Source organism: Opisthorchis viverrini (genome assembly GCF_000715545.1).
Source record: "Opisthorchis viverrini unplaced genomic scaffold opera_v5_10, whole genome shotgun sequence".
In the NCBI taxonomy this organism is placed as follows: Eukaryota; Metazoa; Platyhelminthes; class Trematoda; order Opisthorchiida; family Opisthorchiidae; genus Opisthorchis; species Opisthorchis viverrini.
Window position 1 is genome coordinate 1,721,873 of NW_008751666.1, and position 11,314 is coordinate 1,733,186.

The 11,314-nt window shown below is 46.6% G+C and overlaps 1 protein-coding gene across 1 annotated transcript in view; it reads right to left on the reverse strand.

The window, feature by feature from the left end:
- Window positions 1-1,183, reverse strand: part of T265_00970 (hypothetical protein) — a gene marked incomplete at both ends in the record, with an annotated part of 16,342 nt that extends 15,159 nt beyond the window's left edge. Inside the window, one exon of the mRNA XM_009164885.1 lies at window positions 901-1,183. Coding sequence (XP_009163149.1) covers window positions 901-1,133 — 233 coding nt within the window. The remainder of the gene's footprint in view (window positions 1-900) is intronic.
- Between the last annotated feature and the right edge of the window lie 10,131 nt (window positions 1,184-11,314).

Below are 11,314 nucleotides of genomic sequence, written 5' to 3' on the forward strand. Positions count from 1 at the left end.
GCCCCCCCCCCCCCCCCCCCAAATCATCGGTGAACGAAACTGCGGCAGCTACAACCACTGTACGACGAGTATGCGGTTCTTACAGCTGACAATATGATGATGAGACCTACCGGACAGCTTGACTGTTTTGTTTTGGTGTAGGAAACCTTATGCGTTCCAAGTCCTGCACCTATTTGACGAAAAAGCCACGAATGAACGAGTCCTGTGGTTGACCGCGGAACAAGTCACCCAGTCAGCATAACTTAAATGTGGTCAACTATGACCTCAATACAGTTAGGCAATGAACTGACGGTATAAAATAGGAAATACACTTGAAGGAGAGTTTCAAACAGTTTCATCACTATTCAAAACAAAACTATCAACGAACAACTCGTGGTCGCCTCGGTTGAAAGAGACCCATATCCACAATTTTACGATGTAAGTTTACGGGGTTTTGTTTTATCTTTGAGAAATCGTAGGAGAAAGGTTAAAACTACATGTGTTTCGATAAATACACTCATCTGCATATCAATTTGGTTGCCACGGGAGACTCAACCGAACAATCTGGGAGTTTTCGGAGACTTTGTGAGTATTGTTCTTTATGAAAATACACGTGCTTAGTTTTAAAAGATGCGATGGATCTAAAACCACATGGCTTGCCACTGCAGGTTTTTACATTCAGCGACTAGTTGGTTTCCATAGTACCAATGCAGGGCGAAAATCTTCTAGGGTTAAAATGAACAACTAATAACAACAGAAAATCAGTAATCAGTCAAGAAACCAAAAGTCAACAATCAACGGTTTACCTATATGGTACAATCATCGACATAATAACGACCAGGTATGAATCGAAGAATATCGGACCTTATGGATGGAGACGAAAATGTGAGCGGAAAGCCCCTATAATAGCTCCTAAATTACCTCTGGGCCTTGACAACCGCACTGGTGGATCCCCACAAGCCAGTGGGTGTGGGTGACCGCCTTGGAAGATGGTCCAATGGGGCCTCATCGATGAAGGGCATCGTGTGCCTAGGTTCCGGATGATGGCGCTTGTATCGTTGTTTGTCATGTGGAGGTTGTCTCCGCAATGCGGTCGTAGTGGTAATGAGTCGGCAGAGCTGTAGAGGCAACGCTGAGTGAAGTGCCTTCAGCATCGTGTACTAAGTGAAGGATGAAGCCGACGTAAACGACCACGAACACGCTGACGTGGCTGAAGGAAAACAAGAATGGGGGTTACAATGTAAGAAAATTACTTTGAGCCTGACTAAACGAAAGAACTGGGTTGGTTGGAGGAGATATGTAAAACACTAGCGTGCACAAAGATGTACTACCAGCATCTAGTGGCGCTCCTAGAGGAAAACAATTCGAGGACAAAACAAAGCCATTCCCTCATGCAGGCAACAAGACCAATGCGCACTCGGTGCAGTTGACTACGAGTGGGTTTAAATGAATTTCACTTATCGTCCAATGCTCGACATGGCTACCCGCTATTCCCTGTACTATTCGACTTCGCGCTTCATGGCATAGTGCACCAAGTTGTCCATGGACAGCGTGCAATGGAAGTTGGACACAATGTATCCACCACAGGCCTTGAATTCGGTGTAGATCACCTTAGCCAACAACAGGTTCTCAGTAGAATCTTCCAGCTCATCCTCCAATGGTCTTCGGGTCGACGGCCCGAAATCATGGTCTTTTCTTCATCAGGACTCAAATCAGGGTGGCCACGCACACTAAATGTATTGGTGCCTACTATGCTGCATCACATTGGGAGCCAGAGAATTTTCTTTTTTCTCCTCAATGCCCGGCTGATCAAGTCGCCTGCAGCTAAGTGGGTCAGACCGTTGAGTCACTGACCGCGGGGAGGGCCCCATAAAAACCCTGATACGTTTTGCATCGCTCATTGGACTGCTAATTCAATGCTTACAGGCGGCGCACCGGAGCAATAATCTACCTTCTCCCACGGCGTTGTTGACCAGACTTTTGAAGCAGGAGCTCAAGATGACGTAACTCGAAGAAATCCCCGTTTCGGGAAGTGACCCCCGCCCATTTAGCTCAGACATAGTGGTTAATCCCAATCTATCAGTTTTGAGACTACTTATTAACAATGTAATCCACATCCGCCCAACTGTAGCCCTTTAAGTTTAGAGTCGATTCTAAGCCCTATATCCAGAAAAGAAAATCTAAACGTATACTAATTACACTAAGGAGTGTGTCCAACAAAGCGCCGTTTAACTCCTATAATGTCTGTTAGATCAGCAGATTTCTCTTCCCCTTACATCATTTTCTTTTTAAAAATCAGTGTACTGTTTTCAAAACACGATTACAAAACTGTAATACGGTAATGCAGTTGAACACAGTTGAGAGCAGCTCATTTTGCTCCAGGTTCACTCTCAGGAAGTCAGGTACTCCAGAAGCAGCTCCGTGTAGGCATTCAGTTGTGTGAGAGCCGAGGACGCTCTGCCTGATTGGATCTCCATAACCGGCCGGTGATAAGTAGTCAAACTGACCCGGTCTGGCAGAATCCGCAATCAACGATCCCAAACCTCGAAGCTATCCGTTATATAAGCACAATTTCCGAACAAACTGCAGGACTGACACTGAAAAAGATGCTTTACACAAATAGCCTTCAAGACCCCTGCGGATAACCAAGCGTTTGAATACCACTACTCTGGACAGCTCTTTGGATGCCCATTTGGGTAGAAATCGACGCAAATGACCCATCTAGGGGTAAGATCAGGTGCAGATAGTTCCAGAACCAACAATTGTGATCGTTTCTTACAACTGTCCTCCACCGTCTATTCTTCACAAGCGCAAATTTTCAGCACAAATGTAAGCATAGCGTTACCTCGCGCCTTCCAAACCGTGACCAACCGGGCACGAAAAGTTAACCATTCAGCAGTTAGCTATAGATGGTTCTGATGATGATTGTCGCTCCTTTTGGATTAATATCAAGCCCTAGTGAGTGTCCACACTGCAGTTCTTCGTTCGGCTGTATCATCCTTTCAGTGCCTAACTACCATGCCACCAGAGGGAAACACGATGGGTGGGATACTGCCATGTTGCTCAAGCCTAAACAGGGGAAGTCGAGAGGCAAAGGTCGGGTTCGAACCACGGAGCTTACGATCAGTAAATTCGCACTCTAGCCACTGAGCTAGCAACTGACTAGGGGGGACATTCATCACCACGACATTCGGTACACGAAACATTCGGTCATCAGAGAAGACTATCATCAGGAAATGTGTACACAACTTATGAAACAAACCAGTCAGCTAAATATAGGCAAACTCAAAATCCAAAAGACTATAAAATCGGTGCTTGACCGTGTGCGCCAGTACTGAAAAGCGAGAAGGCGAGAAGGTCTGTATACAGCCCTTTTCAAAGAAGTCGGAGAACCCATGGTGACCAATCTAACAGAGCTTAGTTATGCGATATGGAGCAAAAAGAGAGCGACTGCAGAAAGGATAAACGGACACTGTGTGAGACCCGCTCTGGTATCAGCTTGGCGGCTGTGGCATCCAAGGTGCACTCTGGTCTTATCCATCGAAAGCTGATTGAACCCAGAGACAGATTCGTGAAAACTAGGCTGGGTTACGAAATACAAGACCCATGGACCATATTTTCACCCTCCGACAGATTCTAAAACAGCGACACTGCTTCCAGCAACCAACAACGGTTGCCTTCCTTGACTTGAAAGATGAGTTGAATCTGTGGACCACGAGGCACCATGGCCCATGGAGCACAGGTGTCCACCACAGATTCTTGACCACAGCTCGGGCGCTGTATGCCATCTCCCACGAATGCCCTCGCTTGAACTCACTACATTAAGTGGTGTCAGGCAATGCTGTCCTCTTTCACCTTTCCCCTTTGTACGGAGGACAGCCGTCCCTAATAACCGAACATCACACCATTTGGACGGATGTGTCACGTGCAGGACACGGGCCAAACGGAGGCATGCCCTGATTGGTCAGAATGCCAGCCAATCCGAGTCAAGCATTCACGGACTCACGGATTGATACACAGGACCGAGGCTATTGCCCAAGATTCCCGGGTCGCTTTTGTTTTTGTCGGTCAGTGGCTGTCGTTCGCCTGAAGGGCAAAAGTGAAAAAAGGGTGTAGCACTGCTCTTTATGTTCTCGGCGCGGGGCAGTATGCTTGCCAGCGCGAGGATTCGCAAAATTAAATGTCTAATAGTGCTTGAAACTGGGTTCTAGAAGGAGCGTGGACAACCGTCGGAGGAACGTCATTCCACGCACCTACTACCCGAAATGAGAAAAAATTTTGTATGATGAATGCGTGTGCCCTGAGCTTGAAAATTTTCTTACTATGTCCCCGCCCTGTTTGCGGGGTCAACGCCAAAAAACCTGTTTGCCAAGCTTTGTTCAAACAGGTCATAAGTAAAAATTAGGTCCTCTCGGAGGTGACGGTACTCCAGAGGTAAGAGATCAAGCATCGCGAGACGCGTCTCATAGTTCACGGATTTGAGGCCTGCAACCATTCTCGTGGCGGCTCGCTGGACACGTTCAATGGGGGTGATGTCTTTCGTGCGTCCTGAGTAGACAACTTGGCGTGTTCCCGGAGCGGTCTGACGTAGGCCCCACAGATTATTTGGTGGTCCATGCGAGTAATACGGGAGAAGGTGCGTCGGATCATCTGTAAAATGCCGAATGCCCTCCGGGCCGATTTCTCATGATGCAGTGAGAAGGACAAGTTTGAGGAGACCCAGATGCCCAAATCCTCTTTGACATCTAACCTCATGATGTTTTTCTAGCCCTTTCGCACCATGCATATCAAAAGCATTCACCGCGTCTCCTCCAAACGAGATATGGACCCAATTTTCGTCATTCAGAAGAAGGTGCCGTCCAGCGATCACTGCTTGGCAGCGTCTATATCCATTTGGAGGGCACTGGCATTGGAACTCCAGGATTTCAAGTCGTCCGCAAAAAGTAGACATGGACTAACAAGAACAGCTGGGAGGTCGTTGACGTAGATCAGAAACAACACTGGTCCTAGGACTCGACGCTTCTCGCCCCCTCACGGAGATTTTGGCACGACCTTGTGGAACACTCTGTGGCTACCTTATAAGTACGGTTGTGATAATTTTCCTGTCTCCATAAAGAGCTGTGTAGAGCTACTGTGCCTTTTGATATACCATAGTGGGCAGAGCAAGAAGTTAAGAGACGGGTACAGAGTTGCACGACCGTCCACAATCCCCTTTAACTTCGTTACCAACACCATCATGGGAGATTCACCCAAACTCCGGTCCGGGCATCTGCTCACAGATACCGATTACGCGAACGGCGTCATCGTAACGCAAACAATATTATTCTAAATAATTGCCCCTTGCGGATGGATGTGCGCTTCCTAGCTACAAAGTGTGGAGCACCGCTGCAAGAGTGGGTCATCCGATTGACGTATTGGACAAGTTTATCTAGGTGGCCGGATGTATCAGTTTCGGACTGAGAAGAGAACAACACAACCAGATCTATTATTACATAGACAAAAACTCGGCCCTGAGCGCGACGGACGTTCATAAACCTCAAGCCGAAATAGGGAAAATACTGCGAGGCACGTTTCACAATCAACAAATTTGAGGCCGAATAATATTTTCATAACAGCTCGTTGTACAACATCAACAATGGTTGCGTCTTTCTTGAGTTCTGAGTGGAAAACTTCATTAGCACATTCAAGAAGCGGTCTGACGTAGCCCCGCATGGTGCCTGGAAGTCCGTTTGAGTAATTCTCAGGAAGGTGCGCCAAACCACCTTAGGATAGCGAATTCATTTGAGCCGTTTTTACTTGGTGCAGTGAGGACATGTTTGAAGCGAGCCGGATACCTAAATCACTTTAAGCATGTATTCTTGTAATGTCTTCTGGTCCGTTCACACCATGCACGACAAAGACGTTCGCTGAGTATCTTTTGAAAGATATTTGGACGCACCTTTCGTCATTCAAGGGACGGTGCTAGTTCGATGGCCACTGTTTTGCGGCGTCTACATCCGTTTGGACTGTACCGCCATTTGAGCCTCTGAATTCACCGTCGTCCGCAGAATGTAGACTCGTACCTGTTCTCACATCTGTATAGGGATGTGTTTAGATTGTTAGCACTGAGGTCCTTCACGAGATACTCGTGCTGAGGGGTATTGTGATGTAGATTGCTTCTGAGTTCGTTGGTTTCTTTGGTTGAATTTTTCAAACCAGTGTACTTTTTTCATGTATTCCCACATGCCTCGGCTTTGTGAGGCACTCGAAATCATGAATATGTCAGGCCCTAGCGTCTTGTTCCTTCTTCTATGTTGAATGTGGTTGCGCACGTCCGCCAGTCATTCAACGGATGGCTCACGGAGAAATGTTCGATAGGTTCAGTGCGTTGCTCAAACACAAAGCCCCATCGTTCTTTGTGCAGCAGTTTGTGGCTGGTGATTTCGGAGATTTCTCCACTATTGAAGCATTTACGGCTGCCTTCGTTAGTGCCCAGCGGCTCTGTTAATCGAGCAGGAAATAATTTCACAATACCGTGCCAATGGAAGCATTCGTTCTTAACCAAGGTTTACGAGTGCGAGGTGATGTTAGCATTTCATCCAGCAGGGGAACTAGAGCAGCATATGCTTTACCAGAACACAGCAGGCTACTTAATTGCAACTAAAAATCAATGGAACATACTCAAGCAACAGTTTTGGATGGGTCCTTTTGAAGCAGCTCATTTACGGCACTTGTTTAGAAACCAAATTCCCCTTCCAAACAGAAGATATCAGCACTTGGCGTTCGGTCCTTTTTCTTTTTGTAAAACAGTCGTCTCCTCCTATGAGCAGACTTTTAAGCTGTTTCTGACAGATCGAGCGAACAATAAAAATGAAAGCGTTCATTATGGAAAGATTGACGACACGGATTCGGGCAGCCGGAAATGTTTTCTTCTCTGATTTTACGTTAGGCCATTTCCATGTGCCCAAACCTATCAGAATTCAAAAACGCATCAGGTAAGATCCATATATTTTGGTTGTAGATGCCTCGTGTTTCATCGTGTGGCTCAAATGGATTTGCCACGAATTTAGTCAAATTCTAGCGAACTACACTCATTTGCAAACTAATTCGGTTTTTCGGAGACTCACCTGGAATCCTGTTGAGTCTCTCGTTTGTGATACTTATAGGCAACTTTTGTTAAGTTCTGTTGATTTTGCTAAGTTACTGGCACAGAGACCCCACCAAGACTTGAAGTTACAGCGTGTCACCTATCCACGATTTACCCCGTGTCCCATGCCCCATGGCCAACTATCCGTATATAGCCCGCAGTAAGACATGCTAGGTACATTGCAGCATCGTTCACTTTGGAAACATAAAGGTAACCATTCTTGAGAACAAACAAACAAAGGAGGATGAGCCGCCAAATTGATTTTCAGGCCAACGACGTTTGATTGGCATACAGTCATGCATGACCTTAGTGGTACAGTCAGAATAAAAGCATAACTACCACGGTTTGTGAGTACAAGGGTTTGTGCGGAAAATGAAGAGTGTCCTAAACATTATGCACTATCTGAAGCAGGTGTTAGAATTTGAAGATGGCGCGCAAGTGCAAAGTGAGCCCAGCCAAAACAAGAGTTATCGTGACTGACACATGGCAAGGCCGCGCAAGATGCATTTTTCTGCAAAGCCTCTGTGTGAATTAAAAACTTTTATGTTCAATTGTCGCATTTCGTTGCATACGTGCTCAGTCCAAAAATCCTCCTAATCTGCCGTCACCTACTTGCCTTTCGAAATTTCCGGCGCCCATACGACTTTAAAATTGCTATCCTATGGCTTCGGAAGTGGCTTCACAAGCGTTTGTTGAGGGGTTGGTGGCTGCATCGTTTTTATTCTCCCCGACATTTAAGAAGGCCTCAAATCAATACATGAAATTTAACCATGTAATGCTTGGGCGTTCATCGAGTGATCGAAGCCCCAACGCTTCCTTGCGTTACGAATGGGTGTATTACAAATGCATCAGGTAACTTCCAAGAGCAACAAAACCCGGAGAATTAGAGAAGCCAGTAAGCCGAACGTATTTGCTAATAAAAGAGTACGCAAAGCACCGACTGTCCAATCTGGTTTCGTCTTTGAAGACAAAGGAACCAACCGGCAGCCATCTATTTTCTTGAACGCAACCACAAGTTGTCAAAGTATTTGCACGATCGGCTTCCGGTCAACCGACGGCTAACCAAAGAAGAGTTGGCCGCCTGCAATGCCTTTCTGAAATATGGAATGCCGTCATAATAGGTACTGCAGTTTGTGGCGGTTGAATTTGGCAAGATCGTTACCACTCAGGATACATACGACTACCGCTTGAAGTGTCGACCGGCTATGCTGAGTAGGTGCCTCATCGGGGCCCAAAGTGTGCAACCGACGGCCCGTCCATGGTGGTCGAAGATGCTGCACCTCAACCCAGATGGCGGTCTAGGAACGGAGATTTGAGCTTTTGTGTGCTCTGTGACCGGCCGACTACCATCAGTGGCCACTTGTGTGCAACGGATCGCGTATCATATCACGCCGACTGTTGTGATGGTGAACCTTGCCCGCCGTGTGGTGATGCTCTTCAAGCCTGTCCCAAAAGTAAGTTCACATGAAAATAAATTACCTTTGGTATTTAGCTCCGGGCCCATCCAGAAAATACAAAGGTATGCTTGCTTCCCGTCCCGCAAAGAGGGCGTCTTATGATTCTGACCTCGACCGAAGCATCGAATCCCAGCACACTTAGCTCCGGGCCTATCCAGAAAATACAGAGGTATGCTTGCTTCCAGTCCCGCAAAGAGGGCGTCTTATGATTCTAACCTCGACCGAAGCATCGAATCCCAGCACAGTGTGTCCCGGAAGCCTCTGCGTGCCCGTGTTTTCGGCTCCAAAGAGGAATTACTCGACTGCCGTTAGTAAATGTCTGACATCTATGACTAACGCTGTAGAGCGCCAAAGAGACGAAAGAGGCGAAGATGATTTCTTGTGGCCCATCATCTCCAGACGGTTAGCCTCTTAACGAGACCCCATGCATTTCATGTGAGTCTCGTATTTCTCGATGGGTGAAGTAAACGAGCGCACGAAATAACCGCTGAACTTTGGATTGTGTCAACAGACATTTACGACAACATAGCCGCTGGAGTGCATTTTGAGGTAATTATTTTCACCGGTATGCTGGCCGCTCGCCTTATAATGATATTTCGATAACCTAAATTATATCTTCCCCTCATTTCAGGACGTCAACGGCCAAATGAACACTCCTCACGAAAAAGATCATGCGTCTCCTGGAAGGACACATGCACTCCTCAAAAATACCAATAGATGTCGACATTTTATGTCGTCCCTCTACTGTCTTTTATCCCGTGCGCTCCGGCGTCGTGCACTCCTAGCCACATGTTAGTCATGTGGGTCAGCTCGGTTTGTTCAGTTTTCCGCTATGATTGACGTAGTTTGCATGCTGCTAAGCGATAAGCACCGAGGTCTTCTCAGCAAAATTCGCAACCTTTGATGGAAATATATGCTTTTTGCCCAAAGGCGTGCATGATTTTTGATAACAGTGAACCTGGACTACGGAATTTTACTTGGAAACAGGAATTATCGACGAAAAGTAGTTGTTTGCAGAAATGCACCTAGGCATATTTTACATCTACAAAGGCCATGTGGATTTTAGAATATTCGTGGAATTTTTCAAGTGAAAAACTATCTGAATGTTTCGTCCATTGAAAGTCACGATTTTTTATTGCATTAGTTAACGTATTCACAATCGGTGGTGTTTATTGACCCCTAGGATTCGCTCACCTAACCGAATCGCCATAGTAAATGATTTTCATTAATACAGGGGCATATATATTATACATAACACTATGAAGTGGCAAGCCTGCAGATGCCGTAGCCTTCGAGAACTCAACTCCATTGTGCGAATACTGAATGGCCATTGCGAGAAAACTGCAAATTGGGGGAAATGAGGAACCAAAACAATGTATCTGGTGCAGCAACAAAGTTGACGTAATTCAGCCGGTCAATCTGAACTGATGCCTGAAAACACCACTGAGGCCTCCTTCCCCTATACTGGTGCGCTCACGGCCAGTGTGACAAAAAGTGTAACTGAGGACAATGAAGTGTAGGGGTTAGAAGCCGGGCAAATAAAAGCAGGAATCTCAGAACCCTGGTGTAAATTGAAACGGTAGACACTCACTAATGTCGCTGTTGTTGTAGTGGCGTCGGGTTTAAAAGTATCTTGGAAGAGTAAGTAGGTAATAAACACAAACCGGGATGTGATCTGTACAGAAAAATATTCTTCGTGGTGAACACAGACTGAAATTTCATCGAAGTGGCCAAATCCGAACGAAAAATTTAACGGATTTGAATGAACGTGTCCCGGAGGCAGTTGGGACCAGGTGAAGAGCTTGTGCATAGTTGCAGTTAATTGAACGAGGTAACACAATGGTACGGTCGAGTTTTGAAAGGGAATGATTGAGGGTGTACTATCAAGCTTGGTATGGCAGTGCCGTGCCATTAGTCGCCTGATGTACTTCAGTTTTTTGGACAGTCCCGTAATGGAGGTCATATTTGAGGTCACTGATCTAGAGTGTGCAATGCTCCAAGCAGTGGGATTCCTTCCAGGCTGGCCAAGGGAACAAGGTAGAACGGAGTCGATATAAGATCGCAGGTTTTTTCGTTTGGAAATCCTGTAGATGTAGATCATAGGTCATCTGGGGTAGATAACAACCAACTAGGTCACCCAAACCGAGCATTACCAATTTTCAACGCCTCGGATAATGAGGGGATGGAATGAGACTAGCAAAGCATGGTGAGTCTGAGGATAAATCGAACGGGATAATGTGCACCAATACAAACAGAAAAGGAAACGTGACGTTTGCCGCGATTGGGTGGGTGACAACAAGCGATCATATGACAGAGGATGGGGATGGATTTGTGCTTACTAGACTAGCGTCAAAGGGTTGGGTTTGCTAACGAACGATATTGTAGTACAAGGGATCTAGCCCGACCTAAAGCTGCCACCTTGACGTGGTGGTTGGGCTTCAGTGCTGCAATGATTCCCTGGACTACACTGGTTGGAGCTTCGTTCAACAAAGAGCGACCATGACAGGAAGGCCAAAGGGGAGCAGCCAGACTAAGAGCACCGAGACCCCGTACTACGAGTAATCGTGCTACGAGGCGGTCTAGGGGTTATGTCGTACTGTCCTCTGCGACAGCAGTGTAAAGGCAGTAAGGTGTTCCCCCAGGCGACCAGCATGTCTATATTTATGGAAGCAGCGATGCTGTCCTCCCCCGCAGAAGGACGGGTTAGAAAAGGTAGGCCCCCCTAAGGCCGCACACTCCGATCGCCCAACGG